Source organism: Thyridium curvatum (genome assembly GCF_004353045.1).
Source record: "Thyridium curvatum strain D216 chromosome Unknown NODE_36_length_377547_cov_81.061009, whole genome shotgun sequence".
NCBI classification, from domain to species: domain Eukaryota; kingdom Fungi; phylum Ascomycota; class Sordariomycetes; order Thyridiales; family Thyridiaceae; genus Thyridium; species Thyridium curvatum.
In genome coordinates, this window is record NW_022156791.1 from 127,514 (window position 1) to 151,743 (window position 24,230).

The 24,230-nt window shown below is 56.4% G+C and overlaps 10 protein-coding genes across 10 annotated transcripts; 5 read left to right on the forward strand and 5 right to left on the reverse strand.

Moving 5' to 3' along the window:
• Positions 1–873: 873 nt before the first annotated feature.
• Positions 874–1,728, forward strand: E0L32_006378 (uncharacterized protein; the record flags this gene model as incomplete). Its single annotated transcript, XM_031141004.1, has 1 exon — positions 874–1,728. The coding sequence occupies one exon, from the start codon at positions 874–876 to the stop codon at positions 1,726–1,728; it is 855 nt and encodes a 284-aa protein (XP_030994889.1).
• A 469-nt stretch (positions 1,729–2,197) lies between these two features.
• Positions 2,198–3,913, reverse strand: E0L32_006379 (uncharacterized protein; the record flags this gene model as incomplete). The annotated part of the gene is made up of 2 exons (XM_031141005.1): positions 2,198–3,418; positions 3,485–3,913. The coding sequence occupies 2 exons, from the start codon at positions 3,911–3,913 to the stop codon at positions 2,198–2,200; spliced, it is 1,650 nt and encodes a 549-aa protein (XP_030994890.1).
• Positions 3,914–4,887: 974 nt separating this feature from the next.
• E0L32_006380 (uncharacterized protein) lies at positions 4,888–5,637 on the forward strand (the record flags this gene model as incomplete). The annotated part of the gene is made up of 3 exons (XM_031141006.1): positions 4,888–5,059; positions 5,157–5,225; positions 5,300–5,637. 3 exons carry the CDS (start codon positions 4,888–4,890, stop codon positions 5,635–5,637), a joined length of 579 nt encoding a protein of 192 aa, XP_030994891.1.
• Positions 5,638–6,008: 371 nt separating this feature from the next.
• E0L32_006381 (uncharacterized protein) lies at positions 6,009–8,300 on the reverse strand (the record flags this gene model as incomplete). Its single annotated transcript, XM_031141007.1, has 4 exons — positions 6,009–7,019; positions 7,083–7,123; positions 7,189–7,977; positions 8,033–8,300. 4 exons carry the CDS (start codon positions 8,298–8,300, stop codon positions 6,009–6,011), a joined length of 2,109 nt encoding a protein of 702 aa, XP_030994892.1.
• Positions 8,301–9,325: 1,025 nt separating this feature from the next.
• On the forward strand, positions 9,326–10,182 carry E0L32_006382 (uncharacterized protein; the record flags this gene model as incomplete). Its single annotated transcript, XM_031141008.1, has 4 exons — positions 9,326–9,348; positions 9,422–9,588; positions 9,653–9,746; positions 9,807–10,182. 4 exons carry the CDS (start codon positions 9,326–9,328, stop codon positions 10,180–10,182), a joined length of 660 nt encoding a protein of 219 aa, XP_030994893.1.
• Positions 10,183–10,781: 599 nt separating this feature from the next.
• On the forward strand, positions 10,782–11,795 carry E0L32_006383 (uncharacterized protein; the record flags this gene model as incomplete). The annotated part of the gene is made up of 4 exons (XM_031141009.1): positions 10,782–10,943; positions 11,076–11,387; positions 11,493–11,585; positions 11,682–11,795. 4 exons carry the CDS (start codon positions 10,782–10,784, stop codon positions 11,793–11,795), a joined length of 681 nt encoding a protein of 226 aa, XP_030994894.1.
• A 677-nt stretch (positions 11,796–12,472) lies between these two features.
• Positions 12,473–16,084, reverse strand: E0L32_006384 (uncharacterized protein; the record flags this gene model as incomplete). Its single annotated transcript, XM_031141010.1, has 9 exons — positions 12,473–12,884; positions 12,946–14,190; positions 14,252–14,711; positions 14,767–15,394; positions 15,452–15,460; positions 15,512–15,608; positions 15,671–15,788; positions 15,857–15,895; positions 15,961–16,084. 9 exons carry the CDS (start codon positions 16,082–16,084, stop codon positions 12,473–12,475), a joined length of 3,132 nt encoding a protein of 1,043 aa, XP_030994895.1.
• Positions 16,085–17,370: 1,286 nt separating this feature from the next.
• On the reverse strand, positions 17,371–19,325 carry E0L32_006385 (uncharacterized protein; the record flags this gene model as incomplete). The annotated part of the gene is made up of 3 exons (XM_031141011.1): positions 17,371–17,488; positions 17,557–18,564; positions 18,637–19,325. The coding sequence occupies 3 exons, from the start codon at positions 19,323–19,325 to the stop codon at positions 17,371–17,373; spliced, it is 1,815 nt and encodes a 604-aa protein (XP_030994896.1).
• A 542-nt stretch (positions 19,326–19,867) lies between these two features.
• Positions 19,868–20,884, forward strand: E0L32_006386 (uncharacterized protein; the record flags this gene model as incomplete). Its single annotated transcript, XM_031141014.1, has 3 exons — positions 19,868–20,062; positions 20,152–20,640; positions 20,729–20,884. 3 exons carry the CDS (start codon positions 19,868–19,870, stop codon positions 20,882–20,884), a joined length of 840 nt encoding a protein of 279 aa, XP_030994897.1.
• Positions 20,885–21,331: 447 nt separating this feature from the next.
• Positions 21,332–23,703, reverse strand: E0L32_006387 (uncharacterized protein; the record flags this gene model as incomplete). Its single annotated transcript, XM_031141015.1, has 4 exons — positions 21,332–23,246; positions 23,391–23,442; positions 23,502–23,525; positions 23,589–23,703. The coding sequence occupies 4 exons, from the start codon at positions 23,701–23,703 to the stop codon at positions 21,332–21,334; spliced, it is 2,106 nt and encodes a 701-aa protein (XP_030994898.1).
• Positions 23,704–24,230: the final 527 nt, after the last annotated feature.

The following is a 24,230-nucleotide window of genomic DNA, read 5'->3' on the forward strand; positions in this document are numbered from 1 at the left end:
GGATCTGTCGTCGAGAATTAGACGTGAGACATGTGGGCTTTTGCGCCGTTGTCCACAGCAGGCACGAGTGTTTGTTTACTATTTGCCCGATCGGGAAAGGCGCTCCCGCTCAGGACACTGGGCTGCACTTGCACGTGAGGGACCCGAGTGGGGTTTTCCAATTGATGCCCCCACCCTCACAATTCCCCTTACCCTTTCGAGGCAGAACGATTCTCCTCCATGCCCGTTTTTATGCAGAAGTTATGTAATGCAACTTGATGTCATCGCCCGCTTGATTTGTCAAAACCTGGGGAAAGGCAACGGCAACATGTACATTTCCACTTCACAGAACGAGCACCAGACAGCGAGCACCGCATCCGGGGTTTAGATTGCGTTATCCTGTAATCTGACTAACATGGAGCGCTCTCTACAAGTAATGCCCTTCCCCGTACTTTCCCAGACCTTCCTGATTCAGCAGGTTCTGCCGTAGCGCCGCCAGACATCTGCAACATTGATGGCGTGCTCGAAGCATCTTGCATGATGCAAATGCCGAATAGTTTGTAAGACAGACACTTTTACTAATCGGACTCGCTTTCTTGAACTTGATTTCCGTAGGGCGTCGGGAAGAACTTCAATTATAAATCTACAGAAGCTGTATATAAGTTGCCTTTGCCACTTTGCATTTTCAAGAGAACCCCTCAACAAGGCAGAACAGACAATACAGTACAACTGGATATAGCCTTCCGTGTCAGAGCTCATACCACCACCACCAACTAATTGTTCACCCCTGCCATCACCAACACGGCGCTCTCCATCCGTCCCGTTGCTAGAAACATCATATCGGCCCTCACCAAAGCAACCGCCTCACCCCGCAACACACCCCTCCTCGCCAAAATGGCAGTACACCCGGACCCCGTCCCCCGCGGCCCCGTCCGCGCCCAGCTGAACTACTACACCCCGCCGCCCGACGGCTCCCGCCCGCACAACTACGTCGAGCCGGCCGAGGGCCAGCCCCAGCGCAACTTCGCGCAGCAGGCGCACGCCGTCGACATCGCCGACATCCGCGGCCGCGAGTCCGACTTCCAGTCCCTCGACCGCGACGCCTTCCAGGTGCTCCGGGGCCTGGCGCCCTCGGCCGAGCGGTCCTTCGCCGACGACGCCTCCATCCGCGAGCGGTACTACCCGGAGGTGGAGGAGCTGCTGCTGTCGCACATCCCCGGCGCCAGCAGGGTGCACCTCTTCGACCACACCATCCGCCGGACGGACCCCAAGAGCCCCCGCGCGCCCGTCACCTACGTCCACATCGACCAGACGGCCAGGTCGGTCGAGCAGCGCGTGCGGCGGCACATGGGCGACGAGGCCGACGCCCTGCTCCGCGGCCGCTACCGCATCGTCAACGTCTGGAGGCCGCTCAACAAGGGCCCCGTCGAGACCTTCCCCCTCGCCTTCGCCTCGTCCGCGTCGCTCGACGACGCCGACGTGGTCCCCGTCGAGCACCGCTACCCCAACGGGTACACGGGCGAGACGGCGTCGATCCGGTACAACCCGGGCCAGAAGTGGTACTACCTGAGCGGCATGACCGGCGACGAGCGCATCCTCCTCGAGTGCTTCGACAGCGAGGCCTTCAAGGCCGGCTCCGGCGTCCAGGGCGGCAGGGTGCCTCATACGGCCTTTGTGGATCCCCGATCAAGGCCGGATGCTGAAGGCCGCGAAAGCATCGAGGTCAGGGCCCTGGTATTTGGGCCCTGAGCAAGCCATTTCTATCTTTGGAAGTATGTACATATCAGGCGTTCGAGTTGCACGGACTAGGGGGAGCGATAATATGATGAATGATAAGAGAAATTTGTATAGCGAGAATCTAGCTGCTATTTAATGAATTACAGAAACAACACGCTCTGCATGGAACACAGAATGTGATAATGTTCGGGTATAGTAAGTAAGATGCAGCCACTAAGAGCCGCCCGTGTGCTGCTCAACGCAATCGCACATACGAAAAACTCCTTCTCTCTTATGAGTATTGCGCCGGTACGCCCAAGCGAAAGAGACCACCAGTAAATGGCGGGAAGATGGCCGCCACGATGTCAATATAGTTGAATATCGCCAAATCTTCCCCAAAAAAATATGCTAAGCTGAAGCGCCTGTCAGAAACGAGCAAAGCCCATAGAGGCATTGCACAACCCATGCCGCGCTCAAGACATGTGTCTCCATACGCGCCGCTCTAATTGCGCTTCCGCTGCGCTCGCGTGCTGCTTCCTTGGCGGCTCATAGCAACGCCACCTTGGCTGCTCTGCCGGCTCATAGGGCTGGCGGTGATTGGGGGCATTGCAGGCGGTGCACCAATCACGGGCAGCGAGCTGTTGCCGCCGGGAGTAGCAGGATCGTTGGTGGGGATCTTCAGGGACTTGCGAAGCTCGTCCGGGTCTTTGCGCTCGTGCTCCAGATAGGCGGCATATTTCTCGTCATTAGCAGTAAATGCCATCGCCTCGAGGACCCTGCGGCTACCGTTCTCAGTGTCAAGATTCGAGCCCGTACCGTGAATGGCCTCATACTGTCGAAGGACGTTCATCACCCGGAGATCAGAGCTGATATCGTCGACAGGCAGTGAATTGGGAGTATTGGCCTCCGCCTTCGAATGAGGTTTGGCGTAGTTGGAGAGGAAACTGGGCGGCATCTTCGGCTCCGCCGCGATCATCTTCTCGAGGTTGCCGGGCATCTCGAAGTTGGCCAGTGCCTCAATCCCGACGAGCTTGTCGTCCACAAAGTTTTGGTTGTGGACGCCGCGAGTGCTCCGAGTGGCGTGCGAGGGAGCGCGCTCCATTGCTGCAGGGGTGGCCAAGTCGTCATTATCGTTATGATCACCCGAATCGCTGTCGGAAGGTGTAGAAGCGCCATTGTTGGCGCCGTTCATCGGGCTCCTGTGCGTCAACAGGTATTTGTGGGCAGCCAGAGAAGCGGCATTGTACGTCATTGCCAGCTCTTTGTCGGTGAACAGCTTGTCAACACTGTAGACAGGGCCAGTAACCTTGCGGTAGCCAAGCCTGTCACCGTGCCAAAGCGGCGTGGTACCATTTGCATCCAGCCTCTTTTGCGGCGCTGGCGAGCCGTCATCGTCTGCACCGTTCCTCTTGCGCTTCCGGCTATCGCCATAACCGGAAAGGTCTTCGGCATTGTGGCGCAAACGAGTCGCTCGCTTGCTATGCGTACCACCCGGGCTGGACGGGTTGGTAATGGAGAATTGGTTGGGGTGGAGGAGGAGTGCAGATGCGTCGGATATCTCAAGAGCTTCCTTTTCCTTGCTAAGGCGGAGCTTCTTGGCCGTGATGGCGTTGATCAGACGATCGCGCAGTGTTCGTGACAGCGCCTTGTGCTCTCGTCGGGCAGTGTCGGTCTTGTATCTGTGTAGCCACTTGTACTCGTTGGCTTTGGTCCGGTATTCGTTCTGGAGTGGAGACAGTAATTAGTACGGTGTAATTTGGAGGGATCGATGTGCTCGAGAGTGGCATACCTTTTGCTTCGTCAACTCGGTGTCGCGCTGCTCAACCAGATCTTCTATCTCGCGGAGCCAATCGTTGAAGTTGGGGCCAGCCATCTCTAAAAGAGTCGGGCCAGGCGCTCGGCCCTGTTGATCGGCCTCGCTGGTGAGGCTCTGTGATTGCTGTCGCTCCGCCTCGATGGCATCCAGAGGCCGCTCAAGGTAGGGGTCGATGCGCATGACCAGATTGGTGTCAATCTGGATCTTTTGCAGCTGCTCGCGGTAGGTGACGTCGCGATCCCGGTTGAACTTTTCGGAAAGCGCTGCAAGACGGTCGTTGATCATCTGGCGCTTCTTGTCGCGCTTGGACTGCGGTGGAGGAGGGGAGCCATTCGTGTGACGATCCGCTCGAGAGCTGGCGCCGCCCTCCAGCGGAGGGACTTGAGAGTCGGCCGCTGCCATTTGGGAGGAAGTCGGGTTCGACAAGATGTTGATGTGTATGACTTGAAACGTCGACAAGGTAATGGGCAGGAAAAGAAGCTCGTAGGAGGCTTGTCGGTGAGGTCTAGACTGGGAAAAGTCGACTGACGACGGGATTACTCCAAATAAAGCGAGGCACAGACAAGTCAAGCCTTTACATTGGGGAGGAGGGGGAAGAAGTCGTCAGACGCTGGAAAACTGAAAATAAGACAGGATTTTGTAAGATAGGATGTGTGCGAAGGCCACAATAGGCATTGAGAGTCTTGCTGGTCTTGTGGGAAGCGGTAGAGTAGAAAGAGGGTGAAGAGAAGGTTCTCTGGCTATTGTCGGAGAGTCTGGAGAGAGGGCAGCTATTGTTCGGGGCGGAAGCCATACCACTGCCACTGCCAGTAACTAACCTAGCGCCCACACTCAGCACACAACCGGGCTTCACATCTTGTGCCCACCTTGACCGCCCTGGTTCCCACAATAGCCCTGCCACCTTTCCAGCTTCCCATTGGTCGATGGTACAAAATGTCACAAGGTGCACTGCGGAGATCGGACGATGGTTTGGCCGAGAAACCACAATTGGGGCTCCCGCCAATCAAAATTGACTCTCCAGCAAGGGGGGAAATCCCAAAGCTACACTCTGTGCAGTGACGAGAGACGAGTCGATCACAGGGCCGCCGTGTTCCACCCACTCCATCCACTCAGACACCACCAGATATCGGGAATTGCGCCCGAAGGACCCTTGGTCTTGCTATGCTCCTGTAGTGATACCTCACTCTCTCCCTACCGCCGAAAGGGACAATCAAGCAATCACCAACACACCAACCCCCACGTAGCACCAGGAGCCCGCCTACACGTCACATGCTCCTCCTATAGCGGCCGACTTGGAAGCCCGACTTGACAACCGCTCGATGGAAAAGTGCAGGACCCGGAACACCCCAGTCCACCTCCAGATTCCCAGCACGTAAATGGAGAATCTGACAATATCAGACTCTCCCCAGCCGGGGCCGCCCCGCGCCGGCGGCGGTCCCCAGGGTGCCCCGGGCCCTATGCTCGGCGGTCCTCCCCCGCCACCGCAGCAGCCTCAGCTCCCTGCGCAGATGTTCACGACAGCCGCGCAGCTTCTCGACCTCACGGACAGTCAGTGGACTCACCATTTATGGGGCACGCTCTTGTGTTGTCCCCGGCCAAGACGAGAGCGGAATAGTAGCATGCTGACAATACTATCGGACTGCAGAGAAACTCATGATTGTTCTAAGAGATGGCAAGAAGATGACCGGCATCCTCCGCAGCTGGGACCAGTTTGGTAGGCCTTCTCCTGGCGCATGGGGCTTATACTCTCCAAGAGACGTGCGATTGACCGAGAACACTGTCACATAGCCAACCTCGTACTGCAGTCTGCTGTCGAGCGCAAATTTGTCCCGCCAGAGCTCGCACCTGACAACGGCGCACCCGGCGGCGCCGAGAAGCGCGGTCTCTACGCTGACTTCCCTCTCGGCACTTACATCGTCCGAGGTGAGAACGTCTTGCTACTCGGCGAGATTGATCTCGACAAGGACGACGAGGACCCCGTCGGTTACGACAGGGCCGAATATGAGCTGGTCAAGTCGATATTGGAGTCCAAGGCCGCCGCAGACAAGTCCAAGGAGAAGAACAAGATCAAGAAGCTGGCCAGCATAGGCTTTGAGGGCGAGAACATGGGCGAGATCCTACTGTGATCAGTGACTACCCTCTGTATTAGTAAGATGAAGGAAGGGGGCCGGAAGCGGGGGGCTAGGACAGCGATACATCAACACCTCATGCGTCGAGAGGACGGCACGCACCCTTTTCGGAAGCCTATAAAGCCCTCTATAGAACACAGACTGGTGGATCCGGCAGCAGAATATTGTGAAATGCCGCCGGATCATCGGGGACGACCTCGGTGTCGCCTCCCGGAACAGCACCAACCGACAATACTCGACGAAGTATTGTAATTTTCACCGTTAGAATCAGGAAATTCAGACCAAAGGTGCTCATGTTCAACGAATGGCTTTTCCATTTTGTCTATATACGTCACGCCCCCTTTTCCTTCATAGTGCAACTTAGACCTCTACAGACCAGGTATGAACCCTTCGACCTTGACGTCCCACCCCTCGGGGAAGTGCATGCCCTCGGCGCCGTCCCACCCGCCGGCCATCATCGCCACAGTGAGCAGCAGGGACGCCGAGTTGGGAAAGTAGGGCGTGGCGACCCGCGTCCCGCCCAGGGGGTAGCCCGCGTCGTCGAACTGGAAGGCCGGGTGCAAGAGGTACTCGACGCACTGGCGCGCGTCGCCGAGGCGCAGCGCGTTCATGGCCAGCATGGCGAAATCCCAGCCATACGAGCGGTCGAGCGCCCAGGTCTCCTTGATCCTGGCCGCCGTGGCCCGCAGCGCGTCCATGTCGAGCGGCGGGCCGCTGCTCGGCGGCGGCGGCGGCAGCAGGCCGTAGATGGCCGCCATGGCCGGGTGGTCGTAGACGGTGTCCCGGTCGACCCACATGTCCCTTATGCCCTCCCAGACGACGTACGTGCCGTTCTGGACGGGCAGCGGCGCCAGCCCGTCGCGCACAGCGACCCACTCCCGCGGCACGGGCTGGCCCTGGCGCTCCTTCCACCGCTTCGCGACGTCGAGCCCGAAGCGCCAGTACGCCAGCTCGAAAGTCGGGTTCATGGTCGTGTTGTAGTCGCCGTTCTCCGAGACGGGGTAGAGCGGCGGCCCCAGGTCGTAGACGCCGGTCGACTCGTTGAAGAAGGCGTACGAGGCCATAAAGTCGGCGGTGGCGGTCAGGACGGCGTCCCAGTTCGCCAGCGTCGTGGCGTTTGGGAACGACCGGTAGTCGATCTCGGCAAAGTACATGGGGTGCGGCTGTTGCCAGATCAGAAGCGAGTTGATCTCTCCCGGGGCGCTGCGGCCCGTGGGGTCTGTCATCTTGCCCCAGCGGGCGCCTTTGTACCCTTGGTTCTTGGCGCGGATGACAGATGAGTCGAGGAATCTCCGGTACATGTTGGGAGAGCTTCTCCAGAGGAGCGGGAACTGGTTCCAGCGGGCGAACTGGAGACTGTGCCAGAGGTACATCTCGAGCTGTCAATGGTGTGTAAGCTGAGTGCTTCACTTGACAAGTGAAAGGGGACGGACAACACTTACATGGAACTTTCCGTACCACCCGTTGTTTACGAGACCAGACTCTATGAGAGAAGTCAGAAACCGTAAGATGATCTTCTTCACGTAGACAATTGGTTGCCCAACATACCTTGTGGCGGGTTTGTTGAAGCACTGTTGACCGCCATGAGGTACTGCGACAACAGTACTCTCCTCTGCAACTCGGTGGCGTTGCCCGTCTTTGTGCCAGTTAGGTCTACGAAACCTCCTCTTCTCCAATAACCTCTCCACCACTTATCAGTGGCATTTGCAAGCTCATCCGTCGTAGGGGGTTTGATCTCGTCCTTCTCGTAGAATGCAGCGGTAAACTTGAGCCTGTTGCTTCCAGATACTTTGAGTGTGTAACGGTGGCTTCCATCCCGGGGTGCAGAGACAGCACCGTCGCCTTCCCATTGTGCAGCCATAAAGTAGCTGCTATTATCAAGAACATGCTGAATGGTGGCCTGATTGCCAGAAGCACGTAAAGTCGTGGTATGGCTCGAGGTTGCGTTCCAAACACCCACGTACGGTGCATCGAACTTGTTGATGTCCGAGTAGGGGAAGTCAAAGAAGATACCCAGGTCACCAGAGAGGAGTAGCTTGGATTCTACCTGCACTCCCACAACATCTGAGTCCGGGTCGACTCGAGTTTCAACAACGACTTTGTTGCCCTTGTAAACGAAGGTTGACACGATCTTGCCAGACCACATATCGAGCACCTGAGACTTCTGCTCCAGGTCCGCTTCGGCAACGTCTGCTCCACAGAAGGAGAACCCTATCCTGCCGAGATTGAGGCGTTGCGGGTTCTTGATGAGCCATTGAGAGATGTCGTTTTGAGCCTTTGTTGGGTTGTTGTAATTGACAAGTCGACCATGAGTCCAGATATCCTGTCCACGGAAGTCTGCAGACACTTCAGCACATAGGCAAGTATAATGGGCCTTCACCTACTGACTGACCTTCTGGAGACATCTGGCCGGGAGTGGTTGGTAGACTAAAGTTGTGCCACCCCCAGGTTGACAATGTTCCAAACGGCTTGAACGTCTGTAGCCCGGTCACGTCAACACCGAAGGCAAAGTTCCCATTTCCTACTTGAAATGGGGTGGTATCGGAGCTGGCATTACGCGTGGGATTAAAGGCCTGCACGACTCTGCGTCGGGGGATGCACGTCTTGGACTCCGCGACGAGCGGATACAGGAACAGGAGGGAGACGAAGAGGTCACGCATCGTGAAGCATCTAGGGACCAAGCCGAAGGCTCAATTGCTTGCATACTTGACCAGGGCAACAGCCACCATTCGAACTTGCAATACAGAACGCCATGCGGTGAGATTGAGGCTATATACCAGCCCTTGATCCGACAAGGTCGACCCAGAACGACATAGTGAGTGCCCCGGACTGCGCAGACGGCAACGTAGGATGAAATTGTCCGTAATCCGGACGGCCGGTACACCAGACGACGAGATCAGCACGAGATGAAGGGGGGTGATCATGACTTAAACCGTTAAGCTCATGCTGGGAAATGGGATAGTGCACTTGCTAAACGGCCCCCCATGTTGCGGGGTTCGTGGCTCTCGGTTCTTCTTGGCCCGACGGGAGTTATTCTCGAAGGCAGAAAGAAAGGCAAAGCTTGGACAGGGTGGAAGCGAACGGGTATTACTCCTATATGTCCTTTGAATCATCGGCTTGCAGCTTTGCATTTGCTGGAGAGATTCATAAGGTCAAGATCAAGTTCAATGGCTGTCCGTGCATGATGTCCCAGCCCAGGAACCTTCGTGAGGTTGAGTTTGAAGGAGATTGCTTGTCGCTTCGCAGGCGATGACAAGTGACAAGCATTCCCCGCCAAACGGATGTGCTAAAGTGACAACCCAATGGCGGCGGCTGCAGTGGGAGAGTGGGTGACGAGGAGTGCCACAAAACCCACCACCCACCCACTAAAGCGACCCCTGGCAACCACCCAAAGCAGCAACACCGTAAACACCCCGGGCCACATCTCCATCCATCTGCGACCTGACATCAACCCTCCCTGATCAAGCCAGGTGCATCAACCGCGAGCAACGCTGCAGCAACACCGAGCCCATTCATTACGAGGATCCATCCCATTGCTTCGTTCAGCACCACCGGCAATAAACGTATGTCGATCCACCTCTGCGCTTGCTATCTTGCGTCGCGCATCTTGATTGAGCTACCCCGCTAAGTAGAGGCTCACAGGTCTCGATCTCGACGCAGCGAGTTTGCCCGTACCGGCGCCAGCATGACTTCGCTGTTGACTACGGTGTGAGTATAGGTTCACCGCGGGAGTTGGGGCAATATGTTCTGCGCCTTTGTCGTTCTGACACCATCATCACAGCAACGCGCGTACGCGCAACCAGTTCCGGCCCCGGGTCACTGGCAAGGGCGGCGCCACGAGCTACCAGCTTCGACAATATGCAGAGGCCACGCTGGGCGGTGGCAGTCTGCGCAAGGTGGTGAAGCTTCCCGAAGGCGAAGACGAGAATGAATGGCTGGCAGTAAACAGTAAGCATCGACTGCCTCCGTTCTGTGCTGTTCGATAGAGCATTCGCTGACTCTTGACGCGCAGTGGTGGACTTTTACAACCAGATCAACTTGCTGTACGGCGCTATCACCGAGTTCTGCTCACCGCAGTCGTGCCCCGAGATGAAGGCAACCGACGAGTGGGTGGCCCCAACCTCTTTGGCTAGCATACGTAACGAGCCGTTCTAACCTCGCCGCAGATTCGAATACCTCTGGCAAGACAACGAGAACTACAAGCGGCCGACCAAGATGGCTGCACCCCAGTACATTGAGCAGCTCATGGCTTGGGTCCAGGGAAGCATCGATAACGAGGCGGTGCTCCCCAGCCGGATTGGAGTGCCCTTCCCCAAGACCTTCCCATCTCTGGTCCGACAGATCTTCAAGCGCATGTACCGAGTCTACGCCCACATCTACTGCCACCACTATCCCGTCATCCGCGAGCTCGGCCTGGAGCCTCACCTGAACACGAGCTTCAAGCAGTACGTCCTCTTCATTGACGAGCACGGGCTCGCTAGCGGGAAGGACTTCTGGGGCCCGCTGGGCGATCTGGTCGACAGCATGCTGAGGAGCGACTAATGCGCCCTCGGGGCATGGGTGTCTGGAGGATCAGTATTCTTGAGGTTTCTTTCCTTTAAGGCGTTGGGTATGGTCATTCTCGAATGGAGCATAGAGCGAGAGCCCATTGGACATGGGTAGACACTGGGTAATGAGCAGGGCGTCGCCATCTGGACAGAAAGTTGAGGTCCTGGATGAATGGGTTTCCCACCGAGCATGGCATTGTACAAGAATCAAGGCGTTAGACGTATGACAAAATCAATTCAGATTCCCTTATGCACGATGGACTGTCATGGCGAATTGAACTGGCACCCGTTGTGAGACCGCATTCTCTCCATCGATCATACTACGTGCAGAATAATGCAAGATGCATCACTAATGCGCTAGCATAAGCGTGTACAAAATATTATGCTGATCCATCGAGCTTGTCTTCCGTTGCGCCTAGAAATTTTACCTAGCACACCCGAGTGAGTTGGCGCCTGAGGCAGAAAGAATCCACCCCCATTGCCGAAACGACCAAACCTCGAACCTGGAAAACCCGAGCTAGGCCTCACGAGAAGAGACAACTCCCCCCCAAAGGTTCCGCCATCCTCCCAATCCAGATCCTCCCCTCAGTCGCCATGTTGTCGAGACAGGTCCTCCGCGCAGCCCGGTCTGCAGCTCCCCAGCGGGCGATTGCCTCCCAGGCCCGGTTCTATGCCGCTCCCGCCTCTGGCGCCAACGAGAACGTCAAGGCCCCCGTCGCCCTCTTCGGCCTCGATGGCACCTATGCCACTGCCCTCGTACGTCTCAATTGGGTTCCCCGGCGCGAACATGGGGCGGGCGATTGATCCCCGAGATGGATTGACCGGCTGGAGAGCCTCGGGCAATCGCACAAGCAAGGACAACGGGCTAACAATTCCTGCGTCATTTAGTACACGGCCGCCGTCAAGACGTCGTCCCTCGAGCCCACGGCCAAGGCCCTCGCCTCCCTCGGCGACATCGTCAGCAAGGACGCCAAGCTCTCGACCATCCTGTCGGCCCCGACCCTGACCGCCGACGACAAGTCGGCCATCATCGCCGAGCTGCAAAAGTCGGCCGGCGCCCAGGGCGAGACCGTCAAGAACTTCCTCGCCACGCTGGCCGAGAACAACCGCCTCGGCCTGCTCGAGGGCGTCTGCGCCAAGTTTGGCGAGCTCATGAGCGCCTCGCGCGGCGAGGTCGAGATGACTGTCACCAGCGCTCAGGTGGGTTTTTCATCCTTCATCGTTTTTGGTTCCCAATGCTCGAAGATGCTCCGGTTCAAAAATGTGTCTTGAGATTGGAGAATGCTAATTGGTTGCTTGCTATAGGCCCTCGACAACAAGACTCTGAACCGCCTCGAGACCGCTGTTGCCAAGTCCCCCTACGTCGGCCAGGGCAAGAAGCTCAAGGTCACCAACGAGGTTCGCTGCCCTTCCCAAACCAGTTGACTGGTCTGCTCGAGAAAGAGCCTGCCCATTTCAAAGCAGAAGATGTACTGACTCACTTGTTCAATACAGGTCAACCCCGAGATCCTGGGCGGCCTCGTCGTCAACATTGGCGACCGGACGATCGACCTCAGCGTCTCCTCCAAGCTCGCCAAGATGAACAAGCTCCTCACGGACTCCCTGTAAATTAAACACTGCACACAAACAACCTTTCCAAGAGAGTCGAGAGAAAAAAAGATGACGAGATGGGGGATGGGGGAGGCAAGCCACGACGATTTGTTTCATTTGTCAGGCATGAGTTGTGAAATGGGGAGAGCAGAGGGGAGGGCGCAGAGGCCCAGACGGACGGCCCGGCTTTTGTTGCCAGTATCTAGAGGCTACCTCAGCTGGACCATGTGTATAAGAGAGCCTTGAAATAGAAGCATTTTCCCATGCATGCGCGCCCTCTTATTGATGAAGCCTTTGTGACCAGGCTCTTTGCTGATCCCGCAAGCCTCTCTGGGTCTAGGCAACTATCCGAGGAAGAGGACAAGCAAGATACGATGGCAAATTCGACAGCGATCATGAATCACAGCTCAGACGTATTTTGACCAACAATTTTCTATTCTCTATGAAACGGAACCCCAGACCTAGTAAACACCTCCAATATCTCTAATAGAACCCATATGACTGCTTATATCGTATATTTATTCCTCCTTGCAACATCCCTTTTGACTCGACTTATTACCCGGGGTCATGCTCTCAACTCACAAACCCCCTCCTAATACCGGAACCCACTTCACTCAGATGGGAGAGTACGCGTACCAGGCATCACGAGACCTGTCAACAAAGACACATCCCACGGATTCACCGCGCCTAGTGTCTCACTCAGCAGCATGCGCCTCAAACTCGTCACCGGTCTCAGACCCAGCGGCGCTCCTCTCGGACCGCACGCGCTCCAGCTGCTCCGTGATGTAGTGGTGCATGTGCTCGTCCGCCTCGGCCCGCTGGCGCAGGCGGTCCGGGTCGTCCGTGAAGAAGATCGAGCTCGTCCGCGACGGCCGGCGCGTCGAGACGGCGCTCTCGTCGCCGTCGGCCTCGGACTCCCCGTCCGGGAAGTCGCTGCGGGCGCCGATGGACCGCGTCGTCGAGGAGCGGCGGATCCGCGGCATCGTCGGGGAGCGGGGCGTGGCCATACCGTCCTTGTCCTTGATGTTGCGGTGGAAGATGTCGTCAAAGTAGTGAGCCATGCCGACAGACGGCGTGCGTGGGGTCTGTGGGAGGCGGCAGGAGATACTGTATGTGGGTGTTAGTACATCTGTAATGAAGAGTTGCAACGCGTGTAAGGAGTCCTTACCCAGTATCATGGATCATGCGGGCAATCAGGCCAGTCCATCCGCACTGGTGGGTGGCTCCCAGACCACGTCCATTATCTCCATCGAAGAACTCGTAGAACCACAAGTTGTCTTTCCAGTAGGGGTCGAAATCAAGACGGTCATCGCCGGCATTGATGCTTCGTCGCCCATCATCGCCACGAGCGAAGAGGTGCTGCAGTCTGTGCTGGATCTCTTCCGAGACATGGCCCAGGTGCATATAGTCACCTGAGCCCACAGGACACTCCACCTGCAGGTCTGGTCCGAAGAACAGGAAGAACCGCTGAAGTGATTCCACAAGCAGGAAGTTCACACACATCCACACGGGGCCTCGCCAGTTGCTGTTGCCTCCGAAAAGCCCGCTGTCCGAATCTCCTGGAACGTACCCGACACAGAACTTTTGTCCGTTGACGTCCATAGAGTACGGATGTTCTTTGTGGTACTTCGAGAGAGAGCGGATACCATGAGGACTGAGGAACTCGTCCTCGTCCAACATACGCTTCAGAATCTTGACAAGACGATCCTTGCTGACGATTGACAGAAGGATACGATCACCTTTTCCACGCTTCCGGATGGAAGCCATGTTGCGCTCGGCAATGTCACACCGGTTCTGCATGAACCAGTCCAGCCTCCTCTTGAAAGCAGGAAGCCTGTTGACCAGCTCAGGCTCGAGCGTCATGGTCGCGTACAACGGAATCAGTCCAACAAGCGACCGTACGGGCATTTGTTGAATCCAGGGGCCGCCCCAAGAGATGGCATCGTAATAGAAGCCATCTTCGTCGTTCCAGAGAGATGCCTCGTCTTTCTGACCCATCCTGAAAGTCATAGCATCGCTGATTAGGATGAAATGCTCAAAGAACTTGGTGGCCATGTCTTCGTAGGTACGACGATATTTTGCCAGCTCCAGACACATGTTGAGCATGTTCAGACAGTAGAAGGCCATCCAACCCGTGCTGTCAGCCTGCTCAAGCACACCGCCCGTGGGCAGAGGCTCAGAACGGTTGAAGAGACCGATGTTGTCAAGGCCAAGGAAGCCGCCCTCGAAGACGTTCTTCCCATCCAGGTCCTTACGGTTCACCCACCAGGTGAAGTTCATTAGCAGCTTCTGGAAGACTCTCTCCAGGAAGTCTAAATCTTGACGCCCGTACATTTTGCGCTCGATTTTGAAGACACGAAATGTTGCCCAGGCGTGAACGGGTGGGTTCACGTCACCAAAGTTCCACTCGTAGCTGATTGTCTCTACGTTAGCAATTGTATGGAGCCAAGAGCAGGATGCAAATTGGGGCTTACGCAGGCAGCTGTCCGTTTGGATGGCAGTACCACTCCCTGGTGAATAGATCAAGCTGTTTCTTGGCGAAATCCGGATCGATCATAGCCAGAGGAATACAGTGGAAAGCCGAGTCCCAAGCGGCAAAGAACGGATACTCCCATGAGTCCGGCATGGACAATATGTCGTCACAGTGGAGGTGTTTCCATTGCGAGTTGCGAACAGCTTTTCGGCTGGCAGGGGGCGGCGGTTGAGTTGGGTCACCGTTCGCCCACTCGTCCCAGATAAAGTAGTAGTGCTGCTTGCACCACATCATGCCCGAGAAGGCTTGTCTCTGGATGTTCCGCAGGTCATCGGTCATGGGCAGGGGGCTAATTCGGTAGTAGAAGTCATCCGCCTCGTCCCTCTTTTTGTCAATGAGGTAGTCGAACTCCTCCTCGTCCAGGTAGGTCTCGTTCTTCTTCGAGAACCGGAATCGCACGACTACAAGCTGTGTGTCAGCGAGCATCAAGAGAGAACAGACATGTTTTCGACCTACCGGCACACTCTCCGGGTCCGACACCGCCAGCTTCGTTGAAGGCGTACCAAGCAGCAGACTTTGTCCCGGTCTTACCAGGATTGATAGCCTCTTTCTCGCCGTCGACGATGTAGCGATGAAACGCATCCTTGACGTGCTCTTGCTCGTTCTTGCCCTCATAGAGAAGCTCGAAGTTGGTGTCGTTCTCGGTGAACATGACCTCGGGGAGAACATCGTCACCGCTCGGGCCAATACCCGGGGAGGGCGAAAGCAGCATGTACCGCTCACCAAGGGAGTGATGCTTCGATTTGACCACATTATCGGCGTACATCTTTGCAGAGGGCTTCATGTCAGCTGCCTCGCGACCCCAGGCCCAAGTATTCCGGAACCACATGTGAGGCACGATGTGCAGGGGAGCAGGGTCAGGGCCACGGTTCCAGGCAGTGACACGGAAGAGAAGCTCGTCCGGGTCATCGTCCTCCTTGGCAGTCTCGATGAAGATATCCCAGTACCGGTCTTGGTCAAAGACCCCCGTGTCAATGATCTGGTATTCCTTGTCCTGCTTCGTTCGTTTTGCGTTGGTCTCGCGGAGATCTTTATACGGGAATTCGGCCTGTGGGTACTTGTAGAGGTATTTCATGTAGGAGTGCTAGTTCTGTTGTGAGTTCTACGTTGAATCTCGTCATGCTGGCTGGGTCTCACATACAGTCTGCAGCTATCGTTAGCAACTTGGTCATAGTATGTCATAATGCTGTCGTTGACTTACAGGGGTGTTGTCGAGGTGAAAGTGAGCTTCCTTGATACTCTCGCCATGGTTTCCCTGAGGGTTGGACAGACCAAAGAGGCGTTCCTTGAGGAAAGGACTGGTATCATGTTAGTCGAGATCATTCCCGTCCACCAAGCTTGAGATCTCGAAGTAACATACTCTTTCTCGTTCCAGAAAGCAAAAGCGATATTCTGGAAGCCGTGTGTATCACAAACTCCGGCAATGCCATCTTCACCCCAGCGGTATGTCCGAGATCGCGCATGGTCGTGCGGGAAGTCTGCACCAAGGGTCAGCTATCCAGTGACTCCAACAAGCGTCAACACGCCCAATAAAAGGAATACGTACGACTCCAGGCATCACCATCGGGACTATAGTCCTCCCTCACTGCAATTGGACGGTCAGAAAGTCTTCTCAAGTTACTGAAAAGCACCTAGGAGCAGTATTTTTACCAGTTGCCCATTGCCTCTCCGAGACGTAAGGACCCCACTTCTTCCAGTACTTGATGCGCTCGCGATCTTCCTTGAGGCGCTTCTCCTCTTCGCTGAGGTACTCGTGGCCGTCAAACACAACCATCTTGGCAGTGTAGAGGGAGGGATCTCGACTGCAGTGCCCAAAGCAAGAAGAAATGGAGTTGTGAAGGAGGGAGAGAGGGTGGAAGTGAATTTTCGAGCAGCGGTAGTTCAGCGTGGCAGGAGCGTGGAGGGTGTGTACATGCGGTCCACCCAGTCAGCTATGGTGGCAGCAAACTCCGTCTTGCAGCTAAGGTAGCTCTCCGTATCTCGTGGGTGGCGCTGACAAGCTCCTTCACCAATGCAATGCAAGAAAACTCAAAAGCAGCTACCGGGGTCAAGGCACAGGCGCAGGCATAGAAAGGGCCAATTAGACTACCTTGCTAGGCACCTCATATACTTGTAGATGCAACTAGCCCGAGAGCCTCTTCACACGGGGAAACCGAAAAGCAGGAACAGCACCAAACGCTATCAAACAGATCGGCCGATAAATACCGCGAGACGCACGTTTTTGGCTCTGACACCTCCCGCTGATAACAATGACGCAGTTGGCACGGCTCTGGCCCCGGTCGGCTTTTTTTTGCTAGTGACTTTAGGTAGCATTGGAGGCGGCATGGGACTGGGAGCAATGCCATGCGGCTACGCTAGGCGATCAGCAGGAACAGACCGCCGAACGACACACAAGACAGGTTCCGCTCCTTGCGCGCCCCTGGCGGCTCGCAGCCAGAAGAGCAAATTCCCGGCGAGCGAGAGGGAGAGGATGATCCCGCTAACGGTGCCCGCCTGACTGACGTTTCATGCATATGCAGCATGCATGGCTTTCTTTCAGTCACCTGTGCCCGTGTCTGCAAAGTACTCCTCTGCAGAGACCGCGATTCTTGTGCTATTCCTCCGGCAAGCGACATCGTTGCCGTATGGCACAGACTGAACTGGCCCACTGTCGTGCCTAGGTACGAGACCGGGGCGCTTGCTCCTAAAAAAGAATCACTTTTCAGAGCTAACAGCACCCGGTTTGGTTGACGTCATGCTGCATTTGTGACCATCGCCTTTTTGGCCATCGGCATCACAGAGACCAGAGCCGATGCTTTACCGCCATAGTAAGAGCATCGAAATGTGGAGGATGCGCGCGAGAGAGAGGGTTGACAAGGCTCTAGATGCAGATCGCGCAGGAGGGTGTACCCGCGGTCCAGACGTGCCAATCAATAACAATGGATAGTGCTGTAGTATTGATGTACACGCTTTGCTAATCAGATCTCACCAACCCATACGCTAAGTGCCTGCAAAAGCACCCGACACCAGGCTGTACAACCGGCCGTGGTAATCCTGCGCAACGCCGTCCCTTGTCGCCCATCAAAGCTTCGCACTGAAGACTTCTGGCTTCTCCGGAGCAGTGGCTTCCTTGTTGACCATGACCTCTCCGGTCTTCTCTCCGTATCCAAAGAAAATAACCTGGACAGTAAGATCGTCACTAGACAGACATGCTTCGTTAGTACGAGGTGCGCAACGTTTGCCCGCCGCCGGTCTGACAGGACTTACCGGTATCTCCTCGAGTAGGGCGACGGCAGTGTCAACAGCGCCGAGACCTGGTCGTCATTCTTGCCTCCCAGAGCATTGCGAATGAGGTGCGTAGCCGCATTCTTGTCCTTGACCACGAAGCGGTCCTTGCTGTCCGGAGAGATGCCCCATTGTTGCATGCGGTACGGCGTCTTTTGACCATCGCCAGAACCAGTCTTGCCTGCCTCTACAGGAAGTGCGCCTGTTTGTGAGCCAAACACCTTGGACCAGACAGAGTCAAACTGTGAGTTGGAGGTTGAGCTGGCCTGGCTCTCAATCCACTTCCCGACAAGTCCCACGACCTCCTCATTTGTCAACATCTCCCAAAGGCCGTCCGTGGCCATGACCACAAAGTCACCCTTCTCAGGCTCAATCTTGGTGGTGCTCACCACGGGCTCAGCGGTGACATAGGGAGGCGTCTTGAGGAGCGGTGACTGTGACCGGCCAAAGAATGACTGGCGGAGACGGTCGGATATCTCGCGAGTCCACTTGTAGCTTGCGTCTCCAAAGGCACGAGTGGGCTCGAGACCGCCCAGAACTCTGCCATTGCGGACGACATGCTCTTCGCCGGGGTGGAGTTTCCTCATGCGGGCAGCCTCGTCCGGGTTGCTCCCAGTCTGGTCAACTGACAACGGCGTGGCCGACCACTTGCCATTCTCGGATCGACGACCTAGCACGGCGCGAGAGTCACCAGTGCAGGCAACTCGGAGAAGCTTGGACTTGCTATCGTAGAAAGACAACAGAGCACATGAGCCAGAAAGCGCAGGGGCCAGAAGCTCCGCGGCCACGATCTTGGACTTCTGTTTGAGAACCTTTTGCACACTCTCGTTGACGATTTCGTCGTCCAGCCTGGTGAATCCCATCTTGATAGCACCTTCAATTGCATCCTGAGGCGGGAAAGCGCCGGGGGCAGCTTTGTACGTCTCGTTGAGCTCTTGGGCCACTGATCGGATCAGAGCTTGCCGAAGTTTCGCAGACGTGGTCCATCCGCTGGAAGAGGAATTGCGTAAGTCAGGTGTACATGAAGTGTGCGCAACCAGAATACAACTGGAATTGACTCACGAGTGACCATCAAATACCCCCCAGAACATCCAGTCGTTGATCTTGGAAGCCTCCGTCTTGTCCGGGACCTCGATGATCTTCTCGGCGTGGTCGTCCTCGATGGGGTCATTACTAGGCAGCTGGACAAGGTCATACCTGACCACGCCCTGCCCACGGTTGATAAAGTACGACTCCTCCGACGAGCGCATCTTCTGCGTCGACTGCTCGGGTGTCAGCATCTCGAGCACCCTCCTACCCTCGCCATCCACGTGCTTGGAGATGGGGCCGTCGCCGACGAAAGTGCCCGTGTGCAACTCGTTGGCGCCTATGACAAGGACGTTGCGCGTGGGCGCCGCGGCATCGCCAGCCTTGCCGGCAGAAGAATAGGCCCTCGAGACCGCGAGGGCGGGATCGGTGCCGTTGCCCTTGTACGAGTACCAGGCGCCGTAGCCGACTAGGCCCGAGACGAGCGCGACAGAGAGCCGGCGAGCGTACATTGAAGACCGTATCGGCTCGCCTACCGCATACTCAGGGCGCGGACGGTTGGAGACGTATCGAGCAGTCTGGTAAAGGTGACGAGGGCGGGCGAAGTGGCGGGCGCTGCTCGGGCCTCCGAGGGGCGCGATGCTGAGTCTCTGGAGAGGCTTTGTGATGCCACGGCCAGGGCTCTGGAAGGTCGTACGGAACAACCTCAAGGCAGCGCAGCGCATGGGGGGCGTAAAGAGAGGTTTCTAGGGTAGAATGCTGGGGAATTGAGGTTCTGGCCTGCCGGGGCGTGGCGAGTTTCGAGTGAGCAAAGTCGGCGGAGATCGGCCCTCGTGACGCCGAGACGAGATTAGCGGCCGAGATGCTACCCTTGAAACAATTAAGATACTCTTGCAATAATGAATCTAAAGACGCTCTTGGAGGATCAATTCTGTGCTGTATTCCTCGAACAGAACCCATGGACTGTGGACGAAACAAAGTTTATCAGAGTGCAAACAAAGTTGATTTGATTTGGGTTACAGAGCAAGGAGGGCAGCACTGGTGCAACATGGGGGGTTGAATGTTCGTCTAGCCTCCACTAAGTTGTCTCAATTTCAGGCAATGCAGCGTTCAGTTTACAGCAGGGCGGCGCCTAAGCTCACCCATTCGTTGAGCACTAAATTGGCGCTCTCTCACACTCACATGCTCAATCCCAACAGCACGAATTATCAATCCAATCTAATCGCCAGTCAAGCCGATAAGCTCGCAGCTACTCCCAGCTTTCCCCATGACCCCTCCACATCATCCCGAGGCCCAACTCTCCGCCCACATCTCCAACCTCACCAGAGGCATCTGTCAAAAGATGGCACAGCCTCCAAGCACAAGCAGCGCAACGATAGCGCACATCCAATCCCTACAGAACCCAGACGATGTCTTCAAGACCTTTGACCGGTGGAATTGGCGCAAGAACCGTGCCTTTCTTGTAAGCCACGATGCCCACTTCACTTACAAACGCCGAGCAAGCTTTCGAACTCCCGAGCACTAACATCCCATGCCTCGCCACCCTCATAGATGCCGCTCATAGCCGCCCTCGGCGGGCCCTCGCAACTCTCCCAGCCCAACCCTTCGCACAGGGGCATATCCACCTACTGCCGCGTGATGTACTACAAGACGCAGACCGGCGTCCAGATCGACCTGACCGCCTACAACACCTGGCAAGCCTCCTCCGCCGCTCCCGGCGTCGATGACGAGGTCCTCGCCGCCCTGTACGCCGCGGCGCAGCAGCTCGCCGCGGACGGCAAGCTCGACAGGCCCGACGCCGACCGGCAGACCGCCCAGCTCGCCGCCGCGTGGGAACCGCCCGCCGCGGGGCCGAGCTGGCAGCAGAGCGCGCCGCGGACGGAGCTCCGCATAAACCGGGAGGCGGGCGCCGGCGGCTCGGCGGCGGGCGGCGACGCACCCCAGCAGCCGGCCAATTTCGCCAAGATCATCGAGGCGGTGCAGAGCGGACGGCCGCCCGAGGGCATCCGCGAGATTCCCAATACCATTGCCCGCGCACCGGTACGTCTCAACGAGGAGGGGGCAATATTATTCAATGCGTCGCTGTGAGAACAGGTAGATGAGACAAGTGCTAACCATGGCGATATAGGATGTGACACCCTTTGGAAAGATGGCTGCGCCGAGGAAACCGTGGGAGAGAGCAGCGCCGGCTGTTGAAGAGCAGCGCCGTTCGACACTAGATCGGGAGTTTCCTGCAGTGGAGGAAGATGCCAACGGCGACAAGCCTGCCGAGGCGGCAGCCTAGCTTGTGGAGAGATAGTCGAATCCAATGATACCCGGCCTCGATCAGGGCCTATGAATGCCATGAAGCTCCACCATCAACCTCATGACAATAACAATGACTATGCAGCGTCGGACATGTGGCGTATTAGTAAAAACATTTATTTACTCGTCTTCCCCTGTACTCCATATATGTACACAATCGACAAACGAAAAGGGAGCCAGCCATTTTGGACGAGTCCTCTTGCTTCTTCTCTTCACGCTCTACACCCTTCGGTATCACATCTCTTACAGCCCATGCTCTTTCTCTATGCACCATAAGCAACCTGACCCATCGGCTTGTCCTCAGTCATACCAGGAGCCATGAAGTCCGTCTTGGGGTTTCCAGTGGCCTTGGCAGCTGAGCAACGAGCCATTGTTGGTGAGCTAGGGATTTGTTAGCATATGTGTCTTTGCAGATCCAACCAATTGTTCAAACATGCCTTCTAGAGATAACGTCGGTAAAGTAGAAATTGTCGATAACCTTCTTCAGGGGAGCACCGCTAGGCTTGGAGCCCTTGTTCTGGTCCACCAACTGCACCTTGCTCAGTTGCCTCAGCGCAACGGGCTCGACAACGTCGTAGGCAGCCAGAGCCGGGCTGATCTCAACCATCCTGTCGCGAAGAGCGGCCACATCATCGTAGGGCAGAGGGGCGCCGAGGAACTCGCTCACGGCGCGGATGATCTTCCAGTCTGTCCTGGCAGCGCCGGGGAGTGACGTGGCAGCACGGGTCATCTGGACACGGCCCTCAGTGTTGACGTAGGTACCGGCCTTCTCGGTGTAGGCAGCGCCAGGAAGGACGATATCGGCAATCTGCGCGCCCTTGTCACCGTGGTGGCCCTGGTAGACGATGAAAGCATCCTTGGGAATGTCGGCCTCGTTGATCTCGTCAGCACCAAGGAGCCAGACAAACTTAGGTTTGGTCTCAGCCACAGCCTGGGATGGCGTGACGAAGCCAACCTCGAAAGCGCCAGCTCTTGAGGCGGCCCTCTGGAGGACGTTGTAGCCGTTCCACTCCTCGGTGATGAAGTTGGCGGCGTGCTTGTCGACAAAGCCGCCAATGAGCTCATAGAATGCCTTGGCATCGGCATGGTCGGTGACGCCAGAGCCGACAATGATCATGGGTCGCTTGGCGGCTTGGAGCTTCTTGCCGAAGGGACCAGCCAAAGCCTTCTTCAGGGCAGCAAAGTCGGTGCCAAGGTGCTCAAACTCGAAAGTCGAGTCGAAAGTCTCGCCGACGAGACCAACCTCAAGATCAGAACGCAGCCACTGTTTCCTGATACGAGCATTGAGGACAGCCGCCTCGTGCCTGGGGTTGCTGCCAACAATAAGCATGCAGTCGGCCTCCTCAATGCCCCAGATCTTGGAGTTAAAGAGGTAGTTAGATCGGACATCGACACCATGGGCAATAGGCTGAGATCCAGAAGGCATGTCGAGAGCAAGGTTCTCAGAGCCCAGCTTGTTGGCCAGGTCTTTCATGGCTACCAGGGACTCGACCTCGGTGAGCTCACCGGCCACAACCTTGAACTCATTGCCCTGGGGCTGAAGCTGCCGGTAAGCTGCGGAGATCTCCATCAGGGCCTGCTCCCAGGAAGCCGGCTCGAACTTGCCCTCCCTTCGGACAAGAGGAAGAGTGAGTCTCTGAGTCTTAAGACCGTCGCAGGCAAAGCGAGTCTTGTCGTCGATCCACTCCTCGTTGACGTCGTCGTTCAGACGCGGGAGAATGCGCATGACCTCGAGACCACGAGAGTCAACGCGAATAGCAGAGCCAAGACCGTTCAGCACGTCAATGGACTCGGACTTCTTGAGCTCCCAAGGACGAGCCCTGAAGGCATACGGCTTCGAGGTCAAAGCACCAACGGGGCAGAGGTCGATAACGTTGCCCGACAGCTCAGAGTCGAGGTTCTTCTCGAGGTACGTGCCGATTTGCAGGTCGTTTCCACGACCCGTCGAGCCCATCTCCGGAGCGCCAGCGATATCGTTGGAAAATCGCACACATCTCGTGCAGTGAATGCATCGGTTCATCGACGTCTTGATGAGGGGGCCGATGTTCTTGTCCTCCACAGCACGCTTGCCACCAACTTCATGGAACCGACCACGGTCGGCACCATATCGCATTGACTGATCCTGGAGATCGCACTCCCCACCCTGGTCGCAGATAGGGCAGTCGAGAGGGTGGTTTGCTAGCAAAAATTCCATCACACCCTCGCGGGCCTTGTGTGTGAGGGGCGAGTTCGTCTTGACAACCATGCCGGGCTGAACGGGCCAGGCGCAGGATGCAACGGGCTTCGGCGCTCGCTCGACCTCCACCAAGCACATACGGCAGTTACCGGCAATCATCAACTTCCTGTTCCCAATTTGTCAGTGATCGGTTGTGTGAGGGTTTTCGGAATCGGCACGGTCGAGGGTCTCGTACTCATGATAGCAGTATCTATTCCCAACGTCAGTATAATGACTCAATTGCATAATTGGGCCCATTGGAGATGCGTACCTTGGAATCGTGACGCCTGCCTTCTCGCAAGCTTGGATCAGGGCGGACCCAGCTGGTCACAGGTTAGCATCACCACAGGCACTCCCAGCACCACCCTGCACATCGGCATACCTTCTATAGAGACCTTCTTTCCATCTAGATAGCAGTTAGCATATGGCCGGCGGTCAATCGCAAGAGGGCAGAGCTCAATTCACTCACCAATGGTCAGTTCCACTTCTGCCGGGCGCTGAGCTGTTGCCGAAAAAGCTCTCGAGGCATTGGCGGCGTGCCTGCCTGTCCGCCAAGCCGAACGTGCTAGAGTGTGCCGCAGCATCGTGCCGTCCTGACGGAGGATATGGGAGAGCAGATGAGGGATGTCGAGGGGTGGCGGCGGGTTGAGTGGCCTTCTCTCGAGATGTTGACGTCTGGGAAAGAAAGATGCTCGTCAAGCCGAATGGGTGGCGCTAGTGCGTTAATCGTGATTGTCGTCGCTCTGATTGGCCGAGCGGAGCCTTGGGTTATCCGAGCCACCAGACCTTAAGATTCCCACTCGCCATTTTTTCCGACTCTCCTTTCTCTTCTCTCTTTTTTCTCATCAAAAATTGTACATGGGCACACTTTATTGTAGGTGAGCTTGAGCAAACGATGCCTTCGGGTATTCCACTGCTTCTATCGAGTCTTCCTCTATCTTGTGCTCTAGAGAAATTATCATAAGCTCCGATTATGGAAGCATGCGAGAGACACATCGTGTCTCGATGTTCAAGGCCTCTTACCGCCGGTTGCTACATTATTCTCGATTTGAGATTTTCCTGTGATTCCATGACTTGAAGCAGCGCGCGGTGTTGCTACCAGCATTGTGTC